The sequence below is a fragment of the Prosopis cineraria genome, unplaced genomic scaffold, assembly GCF_029017545.1.
Source record: "Prosopis cineraria cultivar Desert tree isolate PC_DT_omini unplaced genomic scaffold, ASM2901754v1 PC9, whole genome shotgun sequence".
NCBI lineage: Eukaryota > Viridiplantae > Streptophyta > Magnoliopsida > Fabales > Fabaceae > Prosopis > Prosopis cineraria.
The window spans coordinates 18,560,535-18,585,532 of NW_026555340.1; the positions used below are offsets into that span (position 1 = coordinate 18,560,535).

A 24,998-nucleotide genomic window follows, 5' to 3' on the forward strand; every position below is an offset into this window, starting at 1 on the left:
GTTCTTAATTGTAATTGACAGTCTCATGGGGTCCTCAAATGTCATTTTTCCTTCTCATCCCTTTCTCCTTATTAATCCATTGATTTCTGTTGACAAAAATTTATATATGATCATTATGATTTTGGTTTATTTTATTCTTTATCAATCAATTCAATTCCTCCCAACAACCAAATGGCCGCACAAAATTAGATGAGTGAGATTAAGTTCACATTGATAATTATAAACTAAATATATTTAGGCTTTTTTCAGCTTGATCTTTTTAGGCTTAAGCTCTTAACGGGCTAACTTGTTTTTTTAGCTCTAATTAATTCTATTAGATTTCTTCTGACCCAAATGTATGACATTTTCTAGTAGCTAATATTAGTTCAAAATGTATGACACTTATTAAAAAGTCAATAACATAATTTTTTTTTTACAAATGCCTCTATTAACTACTATACTGTAGAAATAGATTGTATAAAAAAGAAATTAAAAGTAATTAAGATAGGTTGATTTTAATTGGAGGGTAATTTTGAAAATAATGATAATTTTTTACCAACTTAATTATGCAAATCACTTTTAACTAATGTTTTTAAAAAGCTGGATAAGACGCTAAACCACAAAGGTTGAATCTTAGCTTTCATGGTCTAAGTCATTAAATTGATGGTCAAATTGAAGATGAACTAATAAAATAAAAAATAATATTAAATGTATATAAAATATATATATATAGAGGAAGTAAATTACTGTATGTCTAATTGTTAATAAAATATCACCGCATGACAATAAGTAAAAAACATTATAAGTTATAGTTTAATAATTTCTCAATAACAAGTGGATCTTGATTAAATCAAAGGTAAATAAGCAAATTATGTTCTATACCATAGATTTAGAAATGTCTAAAATCCTAAACTCATTTTTGTAAATTTTTTTTGACTTTTGAAAATAGTATAATTTGATCCCTATTATTAATAAAAGTTAACTTTGACTATTAGTTAACCAAAAAATGACAGAAAAAGACTCAAAAAATTATTAAAAAAACCAAGGAATTTTTTGGTCCTTCTCTATAAATTTTGGGTTCTTTTTTTGTAATTTTTGAAGTTCTTTTCTATTATTTTTTAGTTAACTAATAATCAAAGTTAATTTTTATTAATGTCAAGGATTAGATTGCATAGTTTTTGAAAGTTAAATGGAAATATTGCATAAAAGATAAATTTAGGGTTCCTAACATTTCTAAACCTATAGTTTAGGGAGCAATTATTCTTGCTTAAACAAAAATAAGTTCAACCAATGGGCGCTTGACCACAGTGGTTGGAGCTTGGTCAACATTCTTTGGGATCATGTGTTCGATCCTTGGGGAGTGTAGCAGCGATAAAAAAGCCTCTAAAGGGCTTCCCATAGGTACCTGTACCGCTGTAAGGTCCCTTTAAAGCAAGATTCAAATTAGTTTGGGGGTGAAGCGGGCAAAGAACCTAGATTCCCTCTCAGGATACTGGATGATACAATTTAATTTCAACATGTATAAAAAAAAGAATAAGTTCAAAAATATCTATATTTGCACTTACAATTGTTAAAATCTTAAAAAAAATCATATATCATATTACATACACAAAAAAGGTTTAAAAAAAATGAAGTTTGCTCCTAGAAAGGTCTTATTTTATTTTATTTTGGTTTTTTAGGTTTATTTAAACTTTTTTTTATTAGGTTCAATTCTGTCTGCTTTTTATAAACTGGTTCAGTTTTTGACTCAACTGTGAAAATTATTCTAGTCACGATTCAATTAGCCCTTTTTTTTTTTGGAGCTGAAAGTCTGATTAGTTCTTAAAGCAATACTTTTAAGGGAAAATAGCATCTAAGGACCACTATACAATATTTGAATTCCATAAGGACCAAATGATTTGATAATAGCACTGCAGCCCTTTAGTTCTTCTGACATATTAATTCCATAGGCAAAAAAACCTAAATACCCCTTATAGTTAAAAAAATAAAAAAAAGAAACCCCACAGTCGCTGGCTATTGGACCTCTGCCGATAGTGAGGTCACTAGAGCCTCTGCTGCTAGTGGGGTTGCAATCGCCAAAACTCCGGCACTAGTGACATTGTATTTCATAACTAAGGTTTTCAGGTGGTTAAGAGTGGGTTTGATCCCATGACCCTTGGCCACCTAAATAATGGTCACCAGGCCCTTTAATATATATATGGCAAAAAAAATTATAAGTAATAAACCAAACACAAAACTACTTTTATGTAATAGTCTAATGTGTATTGTTAATTTTTGAACAGAACTTGTTATTTAATGAATGTCACTTGTTAATCTGACTTAGACAATTACAAATTGAAGATTTCAAAACTTCACTCATTTTACTTGCTAAACATCCTAATGTATTGTTGTCATTCACGAATAAGTTGTTGTCAAAACCAAACGAATACTTGTCAGTGAATGACTAACACGCACAACTAAATCCTTCCTATCATTTTTTCTAACTTGTTAAAACCATAATAGATTCTTATTAATTTCAAATGAATTATTGTTATTTTACAAATGTCACTTTTTAATCTGATATGGACAATTACAAATTGAGAGTTTCATAACTTCACTTATTTTACTTATTAAACGTCTCAATGTGTTGTTGTTAATCACGAATAGGTTGTTGTCAAAATCAAACAGATACTTATCAGTGAATGACTAACACATACAACTAAACCTTTCCTATCATTTTTTTAACTTGTTAAAATCATAATAGATTTTTGTTAATTTCAAATAAATTGTTGTTATTTTGCAAATGTCACTTGTTAATATGACATAAACAATTACAAATTGGGCGCTTTAAAACTTCACTCATTTTACTTATTAAATGTTTCAATGCGTTGTTATCAATCACGAATAGGTTATTGTCAAAATCAAATAGATACTTGTAATAAAAATTGATAGGAAGGGTTAGTACAAGATGAGTAAGTATTAGTCATTTACTAACAAGTATCCGTTTGGTTTTGACAACAACCTATTCATGATTGACAATAACATATTGGGATATTTAACAAGTAAAATGACTGAAGTTTTGAAGCCCCCAATTTACAATTATCCATATCAGATTAACAAGTAACATTTGTAAAATAACAACAATTCATTTGAAATTAACAAGAATTTATTATGGTTTTAACAAGTTAAAAAAAATGATAGGAAGAATTTAGTTGTATGTGTTATTCATTCACTGATAAATATCCGTTTAATTTTGACAATCACCTATTCGTCATTGATAACAATAAATTAGGACATTTAACAAGTAAAAGAGTGATGTTTTGAAGCCCTTAATTTGTAATTGTCCATGTCAGATTAACAAGTGACATTCATAAAATAACAAGTTTCGTTTATAAATTAACAACGTACATTATGTTATTACATGAAAGTGATTTTGTATTTGGTTTACTACTTATAATTTTTTTTTGTCATATATATATATATATATATATTTTAAAGGGAGCAAGCTTTTTAGATGGCCAAGGGACATGGAATCAAACCCACCCTTGGCCATCTAAAAATCTCAGTTATGAAATAAAATATCATCGACGTTAGAACTCCAGTGACTGGCCGCTAACGACCCTGCCTATAGCAAGGGCTTTGGCAACTTAGCTAGTAACTGTGAGGGTTTCTTTTTTTGTTTTTGTTTTTTAACTATGAGGGCATTTTAATCTTTTCACTTATGAAATTAATATGTTAAAAGGATCAGAAGACTACAGTGCTATTATTAAATTATTTAATCCTTTTAAAATATAAATATTATACAATGGTGTTTAAATATTATTTTCCTTACTTTTAACTACCTTTCTCCATGCTTGGAAAGTACAGTTAAAAAATGTGCCGTATTTTGGAGTGAAGGGATTGTAACAATGATGACTTATCAAACGTTAATCCAGTGACACGTGGCACAAGGAACCTTGCAGACGAAACACACGGTGAGGACGTAGGGGAAGGAGTCAACAATAACAGTACTAGCGGGGGATGAGTCATGAGAGGTAAGAGATGTGTGTAAATATCTACAGGGCAAGGACGATACACTTGAGCATCAGCACCACCGGGAAGTGTTGTATAAGCGTGCCTTTCCTGCGATTCCCTCCTCATTTATTTCATCGCTCCATTCCTTTCAAACGCATCTCTTCGCTCACGTGAGTCTCTTCTCTCTTTCTCTAATATTCGCTTGTTCCGTTCACTTCTATGACTCTTGCGGATTCTACTTTACTCTTCACTCATCATCTGCTTGGTATGTTTCATGATGAATGATATTTTCAGTTTCATTTCAACTTTGAATTGATATATTGATTGCTGATGATAGTGTCATGCGTATATGCCCTTTATTTGTCTTTTTGTATATCACTGAATGGCTTTACCTTGTATGAGTGTTGCTTCACTGAGCCAAATGCGCTTTGGTCCGGCCAATTGGTGGGAGTGTTCTTGTTTTGGCGACGGGATAAAGCAAAAGAGCATTAGAAATATGATCTTATACCCACTATCAGCATTAATGAACTACTCATGAAACACTTACGACTAAATTGTAACAATTTTTTTACCGCTGTAGATTGAGAAGAAATCTATTGTTTTTGAACTGGATTAGTAGCATAACTTTGGTGGACTAATCTCATTTGGTTTAATCCAACTAAAAATAGTATTTTTATTTGATTGATTAATGTAGCACAAAATTATGAAGAAAACTATACGCGGACCTTGTGTGCTGCATGGAGTTTGAAGAACAAGCCCTACCGTAGATAACTTGTAGATGAATTAGTTCTACTTCTAACGTGTGTGCACGCCACTTATTTTATTTTTTAAAAAAGGATGTTTTCAAGTTTAACCCTTCTTTTTATTACATTTTTTTAGTTGTTGATTATTGAAATGCATATTCTTTTTATTACATTTTTTTAGATGTGGATTGTGAGCAGTCATGATATACATGCATGTTTTAGTGACATGGCATATGACTTTCTTTTTATGTTTATTGATGTCAAATTTTTTGTTATGTAATTTCAGAAAAAGATTTCTGGTAGCTTTAGCAATGGATGGTCCAAAAGCTGGTGCACCTAAGGAAATGCCACTGGGTTTTGATGATACGACTGAGGAAGAATATGCTTCTCAGTCTAGTTTACTTCAAGAATTCAATAGTATCTCCAACATTGACAACGCATGGATTTTTAATTCTGACAGTGGTAAGTGCACTGTTTTTGACATTTTTGTTTTTCCTTATGTCAGTCTTCTTTGCATCATTCAAGTTAGATTTATTGCTATTGATTTCATTTCTTTATACTTATATATTTGCCGCAGCACTCGCCTCTCAGGGAATGTTTTGTATTAGCCAACCAAATCTTCTCACAAACAAGAGAAAGAAGTTCATACTATCCTCTACAATATTTAAGGAAAGTAACAGCTCTGTAAAATTTCACTGGGCTCCATTTCCCATAGAGATGTCTGGAGCATCTAAAGTTGTTCCATCACCTTCTGGCTCAAAACTTCTGGTAGTTCGAAATCCTGAGAACGAAGGTCCTTCTCACCTTGAAATATGGAATTCATCTCACTTGGAAAAGGAATTCCATATCCCCCAGTTAGTGCATGGCTCAGTATATACTGATGGATGGTATATTATCATATGTGCTTCTATATTGTTCATAGCCAAACAAATAGTTTTCCCCTCAAGTTAGTCTCTGGTATTACTTGTTTGATTTCAAATGTTCTACCACTTTTTAACTGTAGGGGGGAAAAAGGGCATAGCCTCTGCACAGTGGCAATGTCTAGGAGGTTCTTAACACAAGTCAAAATTTTTATGTCTTCTTCTATGATATAGGTTTGAGGGAATCTCTTGGAACTTGGATGAAACTTGTATAGCATATGTAGCTGAAGAGCCATCCCCTGCAAAGCCTAATTTCAATGATCAGGGCTACAAGAAAGGTGGTTTGACAGATAAGGACAGTGGTAGCTGGAAAGGTCAAGGGGATTGGGAGGAGAACTGGGGAGAAACATATGCAGGAAACAGGCAACCTGCACTTTTTGTTATAAGCATCAAAAGGTTATAAATCATATATATATTGATACAAATTATAAGGGGTTTATGTTTTTTAATAATAAACCTAACTGAAATGATGTTTCTATAGTGGAGAGGTACAACCTGTTAAAGGAATCGACAAATCTTTGAGTGTTGGACAAGTTGTGTGGTCTCCATCAACTGAAGGCTCAGCACAATATTTAGTATTCGTTGGATGGTCATTTGAGACAAGAAAACTTGGTATGAAGTACTGTTACAACAGACCTTGCGCATTATATGCTGTTAAAGCCCCACACCATGAGTCAAATGCTAATGAAACAGAGAATCAGTGAGCTTCCTTATTTTAAATTCCTTTTTTTAACTGAATAATTGTTACATTTTGTCATTCTCCTAAATTGTGAAGTCATGCTGAAGCAGCTCAACTGAAGATTTCCAGGCAGTAAACCTAACCTGGACTATAAATAGTGCTTTCTTTCCACGGTTCAGGTAAGATGGTGAACTCAAATAATTTGTAGAATTTTTAACCATTCTTTATTTGTTGGACTTGATCTCTCTTTGTTTCATATTCTTGATCAAGAAGGGGTTTTTCTTGGAAAATGGAACATTTACATTTTTGTACACCTTTTTCTGTTTTTGTGATTTATGCAAAATATAAATTAATTACAAGATGATATGAAGGTTAACTAATGATGACAAGATCGCATAAATGTATTCTAAAATTGGATTTTAATTTTGAGAAGTAACTTCTTATGTTTGAATTTTCTTTTAAAGGACTTTAAGGTCTATTGCATCAATAAGTGAAGAATATATATGATATATTCTGGTAGCTACTTTTTGCTTAAACAAGCATAGATTCTCTTTTCTTCAGTTAGATAATCTGATAACTCATAAAAAGGGCTATCCTGATGCATGAAACTTCTGCTATGCACAGGGTCTAGGGAGGGTTGGACCTAATTTGAGTCTATTAATATGCACCACCTTACCTTGCATTTTAGCAGGAGGCTGTTTCCATGGCTTGAACCTGTGACCACAGGTCATACGGCAACAACTTTACCACTATGCCAAGGCTCTCCCTCTATATCTAACAAGTCATGCTGATTAAAATTTTTCTGTGTAGTGTAATTTTTTAAAAACTTTTTCCTGATATAAGTGGCCAAAGTGTTACAGTACCTTGTCAATTTACTGTTATATATCTGTGATTCTGAAATAAATGAATTTTAGGTAGTTAGTTACAGTGAGTTAGGGCTGTTACCGTTGCTAGCCGTTAATTTACTAGTTAATTAAACTGAGACATTAGGCTACCTACATAATACCCTATGTAAACATTCTGACTACCACTACCTTAATGAGAATTATTCATGCAGATTATTCAGCAAAGCCTCTGGTTTCCCTATTCTTCTATCTCGTCTATCTGAACCTCTCTTCTGTCCTCTGTTTCTCTTTTCTTTTTCCCCTCTTTCTCTCTCTTTTCTGAATTACAAAGGGCTATATTTACCCTCCGGCTTCACATAGAGTTTGATCCTTTCTTTTCATGGAAGTTAAAGAAATTAATTATCATGATAATTTTATGAACTTTATCATATGCTGAATACTGTGCATGAATGTTATACCAGCCCAGATGGGAAGTTCCTTGTGTTTTTATCTGCAAAATGTTCAGTGGATTCTGGAGCCCACTCTGCAACAAATTCACTCCATAGAATTGATTGGCCCACTGACTTGAAGGATTACAAATCTTTTGAAGTTTATGACGTGGTAAGAACTTCATTTGTGACTAGTACAATCTGTATGTGATTATTTCAATTGAAACTTTTATTATATATTGTTGTCTGTGAGTTCTTAATTTGCTCATATCAATATCAATATATGCCAGTAAATATAAGATACAAAATTCATGGTAAGTTGCAATATTCACAAGTTGTGAATTAACAAAGAGCCCACCTAGTTAATCATAAAATTTAGGGAAACTATAATTGTTGGTTCCTATACTTTTAACGTGTTTTGATATTAGTTCCTATACCTTTTTCTTTGTAAGTCCCTTAAGTTTCATCTATCTGCAATGTTAATCCTTATATTTTTAAATATGACCACAAGGACTTAAAGTGGCTAATATATGCATAAATTTTTTACTTTTTGTGTTGACTTGTTAAAATTATGATGAGTTGTATAAAAAAAGAGTAAAAAGAGGGGGGGGGGAGTAGGACATTAAAGCAAAATCCTTTAACACACGATGAATGAAGCTTCAAAGGGGGGAAAAAAAAACCCAACTAGGGTAAACAAGTAGAAAGACTGGTAATCATTTGATTCATACCATGTTCAATTCATCATAATTTTACCATCTTGGTAACAAAATTAAATAGAGTTATATACACATCAGCGGATTTAACTATCAGTGACGATGAGGACTAATGTTGTAGACATGAAATCTAAGGGACTTGAAGCAGGGGAAAAAGTATAGAGGTTAGGGACTAATACTAAAATATGCTAAAAGTGTAGGGATGGACAGTTGTCCTTTCCTTAAAATTTAGCTTCTTGGACTTTATATGCTAGCAAACTCAAACAATGATGGAATGCTCATATAAGTTGAAAACTAGAGCATGTTGTTACGCCTTACATCAGAATTGCCTCATGACAAAGTGGTATCAGAGCCGGACTTTGGTTTGCTTAGTTGATAGGCCTCTCTAGTGGGCCACCAGTGACAGGGGGATCATGGATTGGTTGGGGGAGCTATTACGTCTCACATCAGAGGAACTTGGGGAGGGTTTTGAGCATATAAGTGGGTGTGCTGCACACCCTACTGAACTAGATTTTTGGGGAGAGAGTAATGGTCTCGTGACAATGTGTTGTGCTCTACTTTGTTTTGGTTTTATACATAATATTCTGATGATAGAATGCACTTGAGTTTAAACAAAATGACAAAGTTTATTCTCTTTTAAGGGTTGATTTTGGGATTGGCCTGGGTAAATTTTACGCACTGATATCATCAGTTTTTGGATTTTGGGCATTGCTTGTACATCTTATATGTCCTTGTTTCTTTTGAGTTTGATAAGGTTGTTTGCTGTGTTCTCGACTCTCTAGGAACCAGATATGTTTTGAAACCTAGATTACTAGTTGAATTGACAAGATTTTTTTCTTCTGCTTGGGCATTGTTCACTGGAATAAGGTGCCGTTGTTTCAAAGCAAAATTAATTAGACTGGTATTCTTCTGTTTGAATGTTGTTCAATGTAATAATGCACCCTTCTTTGGAAAATTAGCTAAGAAATTCTACAATGTGTTGATAAAGATTTTTCATAGTTATGTTAGAAGCTCAGCTATAGGAGAAAAGACATTAGTTGAGACACTTATTTAGTTTCATGTTCATAATTAAATTAGATTCTTAGTTTCAAGGACCCAGCTGGTTTCCCATGAGAATGAAAAAGTTTTTGATCTAGAGAAATGGTTTATTCAATTGTGAGTTGCACTATATTAGCCCAACTCAGCATCAGTAAAGATCAAGGGCTCAAATCAGTGCATGTACTTAGTTCCACCACTCCTACACAGCACACAGTGAGTTTTCAATTTTACTTATTGTGGTTTTCTTTCGTCAATTTTGAAGATCCCTGTTGTGATGTGCGCTGAGGATGGTTGCTTCCCTGGGCTTTACTGTTCAGCTGTCCTTTCTAATCCTTGGCTTTCTGATGGATGCACTATGATTTTACCGTCTGTTTGGCATAGCTGTCAAGTTTTACTTTCAGTGAACGTGTTGAGGTAACTATTACCATAGAATCCAAAAAAAAAAAACTATTACTTTAGGAATGCATTTTTACTTCCTTTGTGCAAATCTTCATGCAACTTTTTATGATCAACTCCATCTATTTTCATCATACATAGTGGAGAAGTATCAAGGATCACCCCTGCTGACTCAAATTTCTCATGGGGTCTTCTTGCATTAGATGGGAACAATATTCTTTCTGGTAACATCAAAAGTTTAGCTTTACTTTTATTTTTATTTTTTTGACTTTCCTATTGAAGTAGGGGAAAAACATGTCACTTTCTTCAATTTTGTTCAACTTTATCCAGTTTTGAGCAGTCCAGTAGATGTTCCTGAAATCAGTTATGGCACCATTATTGAGAAGGAAAATGATGCTAAGGCTTGGAGTTGGTCAAATGTATCAAGTCCCATATTCAGATGCTCTGACAAGGTTTATTTAATTTCCTTTTGGAATTTTATTATTGACTTTTGCAGATAAATGATTTATGATATCCTAAAAAATGTATTATTTGAGTTTACAGGTCAGATCCTTGCTGTCCTCTCTTCAGTTCAGTGTAATGAAAATCTCCGTGAAAGTTGCTTCTGATAACCTAACCAAAGGTGATTGTTGACTTGGTTATCTGGACTAGGATTAAATAGATAGAATTCTCTTATTATTACACTTATGTTTTTAGGGTCACCACAGATAGATTGAGTTAAGAACTGATTGCATCTTGTGGCATTGGATGCATACACATATTTTTGCAATGCTGAAAGAAATCCAAGAAAGTTCTGTTCATTGAGGATTTCAGTTACTTGATTTGGTTTATAAACTTTATATCTGTTCATTGAAATGCTTTGCTAAGTGTAACCGCACCTGCAAGAGAAAACAGTTAACATTGAGAAACTTGATGCATAACTTGTTATGTCTTACATGAGGGAATCAGTCATAAGTTAGAAGCTCTTGTTCATATTTACAATAAATTTGGTGGCTGGGCTGAGTACTTATAGAGCAGTCTAACATATAATCTTATTTACTTTCTTTTTAATTATAGAATGTAAGATTACACTGAAATTTTGCTGGAGGAATACTTTTCATATTTTCCTTAAATTTTTACTTCAATTCAGGTGCTAGGAAGCCTATTGAAGCTATATTTGTGTCATCAAAAACCAAGAAAAATGATACATGCGATCCACTAATTGCAATCCTTCATGGGGGACCCCACTCTGTCTCTTTGTCAAGTTTTTCAAAGTCACTGGCTTTCTTATCTTCTCTTCGATATAGCTTGTTGATTGTAAATTACAGGTAAATGAAATTCTCTTGGCATTCTAGCATTCATCAAGGCCAGAAATTTCAAACATTATCGGTTTGATGTTTTTATCATAATTTATATTCTTTTATTAATTTGATCAAAGAGATGGGTTATCATTATCTCAGTGATGATAGACCTTGAGTTAGTGTCCAGGAAGTGCTGATTGGTAGGCCAGGGGAAAAAGAAATAAAAGAAAAGAACAGAATCCCTTGAAATCATAAATTATCCAGGTCTGTTCTCAGGAGTTTGATGGAAACAGAGCTAGAAACGTATTGTTCAATCACAAAACTCTCCAGAGAGTGGAGATCTAATGGAGGAATATACTAGTCATGAAAAACAATGACAGCTCCTATGCTTTCGAGAGGCATAGGCTGTCCCAGAAACAGGAGACGTTTCAGTCTGTTTCTCTCATATTGGGTTTATCTCAAGGGAATCAATGAAATTAGTGGAGAAGTTGCTAGAGTCTGGTCTATCAAATCCCATGATGAATGGAGTTACAATAACAACAAGCCTTATATCACTAGATAGGGAAAAAAACGCACCAGCCAGGAATTGAGCAAAGAATTCCCCATCACACTCTGTCACGTGAACATGGGATGGGATATAGTTTGGTTTATTTTATAATTCAGTAATTTAGGTTTTAGATTTTAGTAATCATTTTATTTCAAAAGTTTGCTTTAGTCTAAATTATTTTAAATTATGATATTTACGTTATCTTTTATAGAAGTTTAAATTATTTTAAATTTTATTTTTATTTTTAGTTATTATACTTAGGATAGCCCTTGGATTATTTGATGTCAGACCTACAGTCGCCCTTGAAGAATATACCTTTTCTAGGAGTCATTTTTAAGGTACCAAGGATTTATACACTCTTGCAAGTATTTCTCATTCTGTTTGTTCATAAATGGACCGGCTACAAGCACAAAAACTAATCTCTTGTCAAGTTTGAGACAAGTAAATCAACCTTTGCCCAAGTCTCTAACAATTGAAGGATTTTCATATTTAAGTTTCAATTAATAGTTAGCCTACCTTAGAGTGTCTACAAGCACAAAAACACTGCAATATGCCAGTTTCTTCAAGAAGATTCAGAGTATGTTGCGTCCTCACTGCACCTTCATTGTTGTATTTTATATAAGTTTAAATAGCTGTAAAAAAAATGTTGTAAAAAAAAAATGTGCCAGTTTCTCGATTTTGTGACTGCTTGCTTGGTGTGGCCATCTCTGAACTAGTGATATGTGCTTATGGATGGTGGCATAAACTAATCCTTGTACAGAATGCGCTCTATGTTGGGTGTTCTGGTTCAAAACGGTTAATTAGATTAGCAATTATTTACTATTTTTTCTCAGAGCTATAATTTGTTATCATGCTGAATTCTTTTCTTTCAAGAAAGAATGACATTGCACCTTTTATGAGATGCCTGGATATTTAATTATAGTTGAAGAAATGTCTAATATTAGTCCTTTTGCATGCTTCTTACTTAATACTGTTTGTCAGAGGTTCAATAGGATTTGGCGAGGACGCATTACAATCTCTCCCTGGAAAAGCTGGTTCTCAGGTACCTATTTGTTCACTTGTTTCCTGAAACAGGTCGGCAAAGTTATTTGATAGCCATTCTTCTTTCAAAGCTAGTTCTATGATTGGGAAGCATGGACACTAACAGGAACACAGGACATGACACTGATACTAACACCACAATTTGACAATCTAAATATTTAATTTAAGGTGTCATGTATCATCTAACACAAGTGTTTGATGTGTGTTAGACATGGACAAATCTCCCTTTTTAAATTGTGCTTGCTTCATAGTTTTATCACTTTTTGGTTGGTCACTGATGTGTTCATCATGTATAGGATGTTGATGATGTAATCACTGCCATAGATCATGTCATTAACTTAGGACTTGCCAGTCCATCAAAGATCGCAGTGCTGGGTGGTTCGCATGGTGGGTTTCTGACAACCCACCTGATTGGCCAGGTGCAATGTAATTAAATGACCCTACATATTGTGACTTCTGATCAATGTTTTTTTCTATAATCCTTTGTTTTCTTTAAAAATTGTAATTCCAGTCTATTATGAACTTTGACCCTTGGATTTGATTTTCTAGTATATCTTAATCCTTGAATGAGTTTTCATGCTGAAAATTAGACTGCCATAAAAGTGTTAGTTCACAATGTTTAGTGCTGATTACTCAATCTTAGTAGCAGTGCTATTCTTATTGTCATTAAGGTGTTGCCTTTGATACCTATTTAGTCCCTTTAGTGCAAAAGCTGGCAATATAACTCTGATTTTCTAAAAAGATCTAATTTTGGCCCTCTGTCACATCTCCATCCATACAGTCTGCTGACTTGAAAGCTGAAGCCAAGTGAGTTAACGGTTCCACATGAGTGATGTATAAATCAGCGATTTTAAAAATTAGATGTTAGATTTTGGATGGATGATGTGACGCAAGAGGCAAAATTGGATCCTTTTTGAAAAACTAAGGGGGTAACATTTCCTTTTTTATTTGTCCCGGGGGATCAAAATGAAGCTTCTATGAAACTGTAGGACCAAAAGTGTATTTAAGCTTGTAATTTACTATTTCTGTTGATAATTAAGTGTTGCACAAGTACATGTACTAGAAGCAGGGATTTTTAAAGTCTAGTGATTGGCTAATGGGACAAAAATTATTAATATCAAGAATTTAATGAACATTATTAATGATAAAAAAGGATGTAGGAATTCCAGTCAAGAATCACACAAATATTAGCATTAACAGTGAAGGTAATTTTGTCTAACAAAACGTTGTCTTCAGCTGTCAAAAAAAAAAAAGTCTTTCGCAATATTATGTCTATGTTAGACGATGGCTTTTGATTGTTACCATTTTATTTTGCCTTCCTAATTGCTATAGGCACCAGAGAAGTTTGTTGTGGCAGCTGTGAGAAACCCTGTTTGTAACCTTTCATTGATGGTTGGTATAACTGACATCCCTGACTGGTGCTATGTGGAGTCCTATGGGATAGCCGGGAAGGATAGGTATACAGAAGCACCTTCAGAGGAGGATCTCACTCTATTTTACAGCAAGTCTCCTATTGCATATCTCTCAAAGGTTTGTTAATCGAAATTAGCATTTTGATAATTCAATTACGTTAGTAATGCTCCAGTTTTGGAGGCTGTTCCAACGGAAAAGCCGAATGATTGGTATAGTTCCTTGTGTGCTTACTATTTGATTCTTCAACGCACATGTAAACCTGTATGTAATGAGATCTAATCATGTACTGTTATGAAAACACGATGATAAACAACAAAAGGTATTTTTTGTCTCTTGATAATCATGTCTAAGACTATCTTGGGCTTAGTTTTTTGAGCAAACTGCATTAGCTAATATATTTTCTACTTGCAATTAGGCTTCTATAGTTTACAACTTCTTCTTCACTTTCTCTCCTTTCGGACATTACATTTTTTTGTTTTCTGATTATTTGTGTAGGTAAAAACACCAACGCTTTTCCTATTAGGTGCTCAAGATCTTCGTGTTCCAGTTTCTAATGGATTGCAAGTAAGTACTTCTATTCTACCCTCAATCATGTGCTTTATCAATTACTCACTCTATTGTAATGTTTAGTAGGTAGAATTTCTAGAAAGAAAATGAGAAATGTACATATCCCATTTTCTTTTTGGGTACATTCATCATTTCTTTTCTAAAAAAACTTTTCCATATACCAAACATTGCATAAGTGTTTGATTGGTTTTTGGAAAGACATGGAATGGGTTAATAGAGAATAAAATAAACAAAAATAAGGTTATAGATTGATAGAGAGGTAAGAATAATAGAAAGAGAGGAGTCATGGAATGATAGAGAGGTGGAAATAGGGATTGATGACCTTATTCATGTCACACCCTAATTCTGACTCCGTCACTCCATGGCTTTCCTCTCTATGTTATTACCACTTCTCTATCAATTCATGACATTATTTTAGTCTATTTTATTCTCTATCAATACATTCCATTGCATTTCATTTCTTTCTAATAACGAAATGGGTACTAAGGGTATTTCACTTAAATCTCTCTCTCCTCCTCTATACTTTTGAAGGACTAAGGGCTTATTTGATTACCCGTTTTTAGAAAAGTTTTTTTGTTCTGAAAAACAAAAATGTATTTTCTATATGTTCTAAAGAACAAAAATTAAAAGTTGTTTTGAAACACTTAAAAAATCAGAACATCTTTTAGATGTTTTGTTACTTTTTATTCTGCAAAATTGGTGAGAAGGCAAAAATTATCATGTTCTCATTGATGACAATTACGTTAATAAAATAAGTTATTATTTCACCAAGTTAGTTATGTTTTCCAAAATAATTATTCAGATAGATTTTTTTTTTATTTTTTGTTTCCAAAACTTGTTTTGAAAAAATATTCTGCATAATTGTTTTAAAAACATTAAAACATAAAAGAAAACCGAACAAGAACTAAATATGTTTGAGTGACAATTGCTGAACTTTTTGAGGGACTGATTCAATGTATAAGTGTAATGGTTGTAACTATGGACGACTAATTTTAAAATAAGTCCAAGGATTGGAGAGTAAAACGCATATATTTTTGGGACCTATCTTTGTATTATTCTTGAAAAATAAAGGATCTAGGACTGTGCAAGTTAATTTTAAATCCTTATTAGCAATCACTAATTGATTAATCCCATGCAAAATGAAACTTTCCCTTTTCTTGCGTCATGTATTTTCCTTGAAAATATACCTTGAGCTGATTGCATTCTTATTCAAATTGTGTAATGGTAAAAACTTTTTTATGTATTAATTGTAGTATGCAAGGGCCCTAAAGGCCAAAGGAGTTGACACCAAAATAATAGTGTTTCCCAATGATGTTCATTCAATTGACAGGTAGATAAATCCTTCATAAACTTATTTCCTTTCATGAAAACAATCATAAAAAATTATAACATAACAATATGGTTTAACTTTTTTCGTTTTTTGCAGGCCACAATCTGACTTTGAAAGCTTCATTAATATTGGGGTATGGTTCAAGAAGTATTGTAAATGAGCAAGAATTTCCAAATGCCTCCTGAATTTAAATATTGTTTTCCTTGATCTTACATCATATGAATATTTGAATACAAGCTCTTCATTTGTCTTTTTTTCTGCATTGTTATTTCTCTTTCCGATTTTTTCCCCTTTTCTTTGTATGCATCCCAATATCTGCAATTATTGGGGGAGTGACAGTTTGAGTTAAATTCCAAAGGAGTAAATTAATGACAATTAAGTCCTCTACCAATTTTTTTAAATAATGAGTTGCAAGTATTGATTCAAGTAATTCTAAATTCAGAAATTTCAATTGAAAATAAGGTATTTAAGTTTATAAATTTTGTTCATTTTTAAAATTATGTATTTTTATGTCTTTTGTTAAGGCACTTAGGTTTTTTTTTTTTAAATACTATTATTTATGCATGAAGTCAAGTTCTTATATTTTAGTTATTATTTTTGTCATCCTTGCTTAAAATATTATATTATTAAAAATATAATCACAATCAGTTTTCAATCGCTAAGCCAAAAGCTAATGCCCTAACCAGTTCGTGACTCTTTCAGTTTTTTAACAAATACATTTATTATTCTTGATCTTTTTAATGCCTCGAGTCTTAAAACGATGCTGAATGATATCTTGAGAACTATCAAACCCCCTTCATTTTGGGGAGTGTCATGTAACTTCAACACTCAAGTACCAAATTCTACCGATGAGATTGAGAACTATCAAATCCCCTCTTTTTTTTTTTTTTCATGATCGGCGAATTCTTAACCAATGTATACAATATAGAGATATATATATATATATATATATATATAGCGTGCGAGATCAAACTCGCTGAAGCAAGCTAGGTTGGACTTGAGATTAACTGTTCAGCTAATTTTGATGGGGTTTGTTACTTGTGAAAGCCTCATCGGCAATGATCAAGGGAATTAAATTATGAGATTTTTCATATATTTAGGCTATCATCCTAATATAACCGCTAAACTAATGGGTATGTGGAGAGAATTAAACTTTGTTGGAAGCAAAGTTTACCAAAATCAACATCTATTCAGATTCTTTAGAAGTTCTGTCATTGATTATCACAATTTCTATTAGGGTCATCCTCTCTTTAAGACTATTAATAAAATTACGAGAGATTGAACAATAATTTTCTATCACCTTTCTAAATAAGTAAATAAATATAATGATCTTCTAGCCAATGGGCTTCTAAAGACATTATAATGACCGTCGGATGTAGAAACTTTATGATTTCCGTTGTGACCTGATTTATCTTTTCCCTATATGTTTTTGCTGTGGCCTTGTACTTAAAAAGAAAAAAAAAAAACAAATCCCAGCAACTTGATGGGCAAGGATGAACCATGTGGTAGTAGACCATGAAGCCATCGAGAAAAGGAACGTATGTTTTTGTCTATGGTCTTACATGATCATTGGTGGCATTTTGAAGAATTTCCACTCAACTAAATTACATTTATGTTTGGATTTGTATGAACGAGAATAAAAAGTTGTGTTTAGAGTTGCTCAATATGACATAAATAAAGGAGTTGGAACATCAAAAGGAAATATAATTATATGAACGAAATCGGAGTTTAAATGCATGTCCATAACTGGCATTACATGAAATTCTTGCATAACCTGTAACTTTTTGTCGGGTACTACTATAAATAACTTATAACTTTGAATGTGTATTTATGTAGAAAGACCAAAATATCCTTATTCAAATTGTATTTGTCAGGGAATATTTTGATCCCTGTCCTGCGAACCAATTTCAAAAATTAAAACTATAGCCATTTTCGGAAGTCAGCCAAACAAGTAACCAACTATTTTGAAATATCTGTTGACAGGTTTGCTTCTGATTCTTTGTTATAAATATATACAAATTTCATCCTCATAAAAATTACAAACTTCCTCATTATTTTTAAAATACAAACAACTGTCTCCGAAAGACTTATGTATCCTTATCAAAATAATTTTCCATAAATTCTAAAAATGAAACGAATACTTGCACAATTTTAACAAAATTCAAGAGAGGCATGTGTACAATTTCAATATTAAAAAATTTAAAAAAATCTACATACAATTTCAAAATATTTATCTAATTTTAACAAAACTTTGGTGGGGGCGGGGGGAGCATGTAATTCATTATTTTTAAAGCCAGCTGATATCATTAAGTATAGATAAAATAGAATTCTAATTTAATGGAAGTCTAAAACCCTTTCAGATGTATTCCTATATATATCATCTCACACTAAGTATAGATTGCCTTGTAATCCTGAGACTCTTCTTCATCTTCTACCAGATCATCAATCATAAAATGAACATCCGGTACATACCCAGCCCAGTTCATCTCATAAAGAAGCAAATGAATTTTGTCATATATCTCTTCACATCTTGGATGCGCCTTGTCTCCAACAATAAATGCATTTACCTTGTCTCTTACCTCAATCCAGCTGCAACCAGGCTCTTTCTTTAACTTATATTCCTTCATTATTCTTCTTATCTTTGAAACCTCAACCCACATCCCTGCATCAGCATAAATATTTGATAGAAGAACATATGCAGAAGAGTCTTGAGGGTCTAATTGCAGTAAATAACTTGCTGCTTTTTCTGCCACTTCTACATTCCCTTGCCTCTTGCAAATACTAAGCAGAGTCCTCCATATGATCTCATCAGCTTCAAAAGGCATGCTTTCAATAAGCTTCAAAGCTTCACTCACTTGGCCTGATCTACCAAGTAGATCCACCATACATGAGTAATGCTCTAACTCAGGATTCAAACCATAGTGGCTTTGCATTTTCTGGAAGTAGTTTAACCCTTTGTCTACATAACCCATATGTGCACAAGCTCTGAGGACTGAGATAAAGGTCGCCCGGTTTGGTTTGAGATTCAGAAGCTGCATCTCCTCAAATACTTTAATGGCCTCTTCTCCAAGACCATGGCAGGAATAAGCACAAATCATGGCATTCCATGTAACGTAATCTCGGTTAGGTGCTTTCTCAAACATTAATTGGGAATCCGGCATTTCTCCACATTTTGAGTACATATCTACAAGAGTGCTGGCTATGTATGCATCTGAATGCCATTGTAGCTTGAGGATTTGAGCATGAATCTGCTTCCCAAGTTCAATAGTAGCCAAATCAGCACAAGTATCGAGAATTGTAGCATATGTGAAGGTGTCGGGTGTTACACCCATTTCGAGCATGTGACAAAAACACATCTGGGCATTTTCACTTTGCTTCTGCAATGAGAACCCTGAAATGATTGCATTCCAAGAAACGACTGTCTGCTCTTCCACTCTGTCATGGATTTTTCCCGCCTCTTCTAGCATTCCACACTTGCAATACATATCAACCAGTGCGCTTGCAGTAAATGGGTTTAAACCCATCTCAGATTTGATAATTCTTCCATGAATCTCCATGCCACGCTTTAAATTTTTCTTGCCAGCACAGGCTTTTAGAATACTACCATAAGTAAACTCATCTGGTTCCATTTTAGATCGCAGCATTGACACAAAAAGTGGAAGTGTTTTATCCAATTCTTCATTTTGCTCATGAGCAGCAATTATTGCATTCCAAGACACTGCATCCCTCATTACCATCTCATCAAACATTAGACAGGCTTCAGTTAGAGCTCCACATTTACCATACATGTCTAAAATGGCATTTGCAACACAGATACTAAACATTAAATTACATTTGAATGCCAATCCTTGTAGTTGAATCCCCTCTGAATACCCTTTGATCACGGCACAAGCACTAAATGCACCAGACAAACTAACTTCATCAAAGCCAAGACCAGATCTCTGTAAAGACTGAAAAGTCCCCAGAGCTTCTTTACCTTGATCTTTCCTGGCATATCCGACAATAATGGCATTATATGATGGTCGTCCAGGATTGGGCAACAAATTAAATAGCTTTCGAGAATCTGCCATGCTTTGACACTTGGCATACATGTCTACTATGGCAGTTCCCACAATGACATCATATTGAAAGTTTGCTTTTGAAGCATGGGCATGCAATTGTGTGCCTAGTCTAGTTGCAGATAATTCTGCACAAGCCCTAAAAATACTAGCATATGTTGATTGACTCACTCCAATACCTTCTCTTTGCATATCTTTGAACAGTTCTAGACCTTCAACAAGCTGGTGATTCTGAACACACCCTGCAATTATAGCACCCCAACATACACAGTTTTTTTCAGGAATTCCATAGAAAACCAGAGAAGCCTCATCTAGCTTCTTACATTTTGAATACATGTCTACCACAGCACAACTTGTTACCACATCATCAATCAAACCCAATTGAATAGCAAGGCAGTGAATTTGTATCCCTAAATTATAGTTTTCCACACCAGAACACGCTCTCAGGACAACAGCAAATGTCGTACGGTCTGGTTGCACATTCGCCGTTCTCATTTCAATGAAGACTTCAATTGCCTTCTGGTCAGACCCATCCCGTAAATAACAAGAGATCAAAGTATTCCAGGAAATCACATCTCTTTCAGGCATTGAGTCAAAAAAGGACTGTACAGTCACCATGTTTCCACTTCCTGCGTAGCCAAACATCATAGTGTTCCAAGAGATAGAGTCTCGATGAGGCATTTTGTCGAACACCTTAAAGGCGTAGTCCATGTTAGAGCATTTTGAATACAACTGAATCAAACAATTGGAAACAAAGATAGTGGGGACAAACCCAGATACAATCATCTGACTATGGGCCTGTTTACCAGGATCCAGAGCTTTCAGATTGGAACATTGCTGGAAATATTCAGAAAATGTTCTCCTCGTGGGTTTTGTTTGGATTGATGTAACCGTGCAAAATGCACAAGTCTGTGATAGAGAATTGAAAAATGGCTTTTCTTGGGGAGAGAGGAGCCTTGAATACCGAAGGCGAGAGACAATGTAAAGTAACATGTGACATGAATATACTCTTAATTTGTCTTCCTGGGTCTCACTCAGCAGCTATAGCTTGCTCCCAAAAAAAAAACTTGATAATTTCTGGGTTTTGAGCAACACTAAGCTGATTGATCATCACAAGTCATATGGAATCAAATCACCTTAATTATGGATTCTTCGATTGTTCCAGAAGTACGTAATTATCCACAGTAGGATTCATCCATGGCTGCCTGGGAAGAATCATAAACGATAAGATGACAGCACAATACTACACGCACGCACGCACACACATACTGTCTATATTCCTTTACTGCTTCAACATGCATAACACATTCAAAAGCACCATGCACAAAATCAGAGTCTTCAATATCAATACTTGGTGAAGATGATTTCTGGTTCCCATTCAGTATCGAAAGCACCATACTCGAACCTTCAAAGCAAGATTTAGAAATGATTTCTGGTTCCCATTCAAGCTAGTGGGGGGAAAAACAGCTGTGGCAAAGTCTTTTTTATATCTAGTTTTTGTTTTATTTTTAATATATCTTCTTTATTAATAAAAATGGGGAAAGAAAAATGCACTACGAGAAATACATTCATTTATGATTTATGATTATGACTCTAAGCAGACAGAGGCGAAAGGGCATGAAGAACCAATATTGGATTTCGAACAGAGGTCCTGGTTTTGGGTGAGATTGCTGCTGCGAACATGATTGTATCCAATAGAAAGTTAATAATAAAAAAATCAATCTTCTTAATTTTTAAAGAAATAAAATTTGTGTTTGTTTTTAAGTTTAACTTTTGTTTTAGAATATTTTATAAAACTTATAATTTTAATTTTTTTATAAGTTTCATAAAATGAATTGTTTAATTGAGATAAAATAAATAAATATTACCTCCATTCAAATTATAAGATAATTTTAAAGGTAATTTAATATTTCCAAATATACAATAATTGGCAAAAATGAGATTTTATTAAATGTATTTTTTTTTTTGATATTATACTTCCCTCCTTATTACTCTATCTCTCATAATTTAAAATTATATTAAATAAAGATATTTTTTAAAATATACTTTAAAAAATAAGAGAAAAAAGTCTATTTAATATACTTTATTAATATATTTAATTTTATCTATATTTATGAGAGGAGTAGCATGACTAGCATCTTTCCATCTAAGTGGGCCTGTTAGAATAACTGAAAAATATGAACAAGATTTAATTGAGCTAAAATTTCAATGGATCAAGCCCAATAACCTAAAGAGGAAAAACTATGGATTGACAAATTCAGATCCACAAACAGAGAGCTGTGGGGAGAGAGAACCTTTTCGGCCGAAGACGATTCTGACCCCAAAATACTGAAATAGAGAGCCGAGAGCGAAAATAAGTATTGACAGCTTCAAGCCTTCAAGTGCGACTGAGCCGTGAGCGAGCGAGACGCTGAAGTCTGAGAGAGGGATTTTGACGAACCACAGGGCTGAGATGAATGCAAGGAAGAACGGTATATTGCTACGGCGGCGACGGCGACGGCGAGATTTGACAGTGAGGACTGAGGAGAGACTACGGTCTGCGGCGAAGTAGTGGAGTGAGAGGATTTGGAATTTAGGGTTGGCTTTCAGATATTTTCAAATTAAAAATACTCATTTTAAAATGAAAAAGTATATAACAATATTTAATTTCCTCAATGAGGAGGTGACAGTAAATAACACCGCTTTTTTTTACCTCATTACAGCATAAAAATTTGAGCCAACTTGTTTGATTAAACTATTAAATTATTAAATCAATGTCTTACGATTGATTTGATTATGATTCAATTATGTTCTTTTTTAAAAAAATATAAAAGATCTTACAAATTTATGATTGGTTTGATTAATTGCTTTTGTCATTTATTGCCCTTTAAAAAAGGGCGATGAATGATTAAAATACTTAAATTGACATCTAACCTGTAATTTGACTTTGATTTTTAATATTAAATGACTTGAATAAGTGTTTAATTATATCATTATTCTTATTTTTACTTATCTAATTAAAAAAAGGAAGGTTTATTAAAGTACCTTGAGTTTGAGCTGGAGTTTAGTTAAAGTTAAAGTTTCAAAAAAAAAAAATACATGTAAGATTATGAAAGGTATTGTTTAGGTTTGATTAAGGTTTTAAAGAAGAAGAAAAACTGAAACTTGATTCAGTCGCACTAATAAAACCATCCCAAGTTTTACTAATAATTGAATTTATTCGATTTTTATTGAATTGATTTAGTGTGGTCAGTTTTATTTGATTTTGCTTACCATTGTCTTGTAATATGTATTATTGATTCTAAAATAAAATTGGATGAATCTTACTGCATGTCAATTGTCAACCCACCAGATAAATAAGCTTATCAAATTGTCCAAATTTTTAACTTTGGAGTTTGTTTTGTTACTTTTCCTTTTCTAAATCTAATAAAGCCTTACTTGTCGGCTAAAAGGGATATGAAGAGCATAAAAAAAATAAAAAGATAAAAACTCGAGAAAACATAAACACCTTATCCCTTTCATTTCACTTGTCATTTCTTACTTCATGAAGGATTAGATTTAAAATAATAATAATATTAATAAAGGAGACACCTGAAAAGTTTCAATCTAATAAATTAAAAAAAAATAAAAAAGTATCAGTGATAATTTAACCATATAATTTTTAAAGAAATCAATTTTTAATATAATTGATAATTAATTTTACTATGTTAATTATCAAGTTTTTAACTGCCATTTGTCTCTTAACGTGTACTCATAATTTACCAATTAGTAGTCAAAGTGATATTTCTTGTAGTCAACATTTGTTGATTAAAGGTATATCACATTTCACTTTTTTGATTCTTTCTCTACAATACTCTATCACATGCAGATCTTTTTAATTTTTCGCCAATTCATATGCTACATATCACGTGGATACTACGACTAATGAATTCATGTCAAATTAAGATAATTAAAAAAAATGATTAAAATACGAAAGAAAGAAACTGAGCATAACCTTGAAAACGACACTTGAAGAGTTAAGATTTATGGAATCATGAATTTAATATTTTACAAAATAATTTAAAATTACAGAAATCAATTATAATTATTTTTTGTTGATTTTACCACTTCATAGTTTCTTTAATATTAGATATATTTTTATTCAAAATTAATATTGTTTATATAATATTATGAGTAATACTAGTGGTAATTTTCTTATATATACACTTAAAAATTTTAGTTTTTTTAAAATTCATTGATCATCAAATTTATAAATTTTAAGTACTTACGTATCGATCAATTTTCTTTTTCTTAACTTTTACATGTAAATATTTAATTGGTGTTCAAAGGGATATTTTTTCTTGTAATCAACATCTCTTCACTAAAGACTAAAGAGATATATCACTTTACACTTTCCCCTCCTTACACGTTGAGCCTATTGAAGATATTTCAATTAATCTTCAGCTTTATCTTTTTTATTCGAGAAAATTACGTTAAGATTGTCACGTCTTCACAACATAATTAAATATTACAAGATTAATTGACAATTGAGTATAACAAAAATTTTCTTTGAAACTCTCTGCCATATTATGCACATAATTTTGCTTCTCACATTCAGATTTTTGTTTCCTTTGAAGTTTGATTTATTTATGCCATTCATAGGTGTTGTTCCTTATAATTTTTACAGATATATTGATAATATGCATGTGTGTTTTTAGTCTTCACATGAAATTAATCAAGATAATGAAAACATAAATATCTAAAATTAACTAATTACTTTTCAAAAAATAAATTATTATATTAGCGACCGTGCTTTTTTCCTGAAAAATTATATACTCTTTCTAAATATAAGAGTTGGTAATAATTAATTCACATAAATTTAAAAAAAATAGTTATATTGTTTAAACAATACTAAATTTGAATTTTTCTAAACAATAAGATAATATTATAGAAGATTAAAGTAAATTGAGGTCTAACATTTATTATCAAATTAAATAAATTAACTAGCTCCTTTATTTAGGAGCGGAAAGAGTAAATATTATTTGTGACTTGTGAGAGAATTTAAATAAA

At 32.6% G+C, this 24,998-nt stretch overlaps 2 protein-coding genes across 8 annotated transcripts; one reads left to right on the forward strand and one right to left on the reverse strand.

The window, feature by feature from the left end:
• Positions 1-3,953: 3,953 nt before the first annotated feature.
• Positions 3,954-16,166, forward strand: LOC129319973 (acylamino-acid-releasing enzyme). Of its 3 annotated transcripts, none has more exons than XM_054965091.1 (18): positions 3,958-4,142; positions 5,002-5,177; positions 5,293-5,602; positions 5,810-6,031; positions 6,117-6,335; positions 6,422-6,493; positions 7,621-7,759; positions 9,601-9,752; positions 9,876-9,958; positions 10,065-10,186; positions 10,278-10,356; positions 10,864-11,041; positions 12,543-12,603; positions 12,899-13,021; positions 13,935-14,132; positions 14,511-14,579; positions 15,836-15,912; positions 16,009-16,166. In XM_054965091.1, the coding sequence occupies exons 1-18, from the start codon at positions 4,000-4,002 to the stop codon at positions 16,070-16,072; spliced, it is 2,487 nt and encodes an 828-aa protein (XP_054821066.1). In that variant the 5' UTR covers positions 3,958-3,999; the 3' UTR covers positions 16,073-16,166. The 3 variants fall into 3 exon arrangements, with proteins under 3 accessions (XP_054821069.1, XP_054821066.1, XP_054821067.1); XM_054965092.1 differs by having other exon boundaries at positions 6,425-6,493; XM_054965094.1 differs by lacking the exons at positions 14,511-14,579; positions 15,836-15,912; positions 16,009-16,166 and having other exon boundaries at positions 3,954-4,142; positions 12,899-13,028; positions 13,935-14,134.
• Positions 16,167-18,213: 2,047 nt separating this feature from the next.
• Positions 18,214-22,495, reverse strand: LOC129319369 (pentatricopeptide repeat-containing protein At3g02330, mitochondrial). Of its 5 annotated transcripts, none has more exons than XM_054964417.1 (3): positions 22,265-22,495; positions 21,107-21,175; positions 18,214-20,663 (listed from the first exon to the last, which is right to left on the reverse strand). In XM_054964417.1, the coding sequence occupies exon 3, from the start codon at positions 20,649-20,651 to the stop codon at positions 18,300-18,302; it is 2,352 nt and encodes a 783-aa protein (XP_054820392.1). In that variant the 5' UTR covers positions 20,652-20,663; positions 21,107-21,175; positions 22,265-22,495; the 3' UTR covers positions 18,214-18,299. The 5 variants fall into 5 exon arrangements, with proteins under 5 accessions (XP_054820392.1, XP_054820391.1, XP_054820393.1 ...); XM_054964416.1 differs by having other exon boundaries at positions 18,214-21,064; XM_054964418.1 differs by lacking the exon at positions 22,265-22,495 and adding an exon at positions 21,322-21,619.
• Between the last annotated feature and the right edge of the window lie 2,503 nt (positions 22,496-24,998).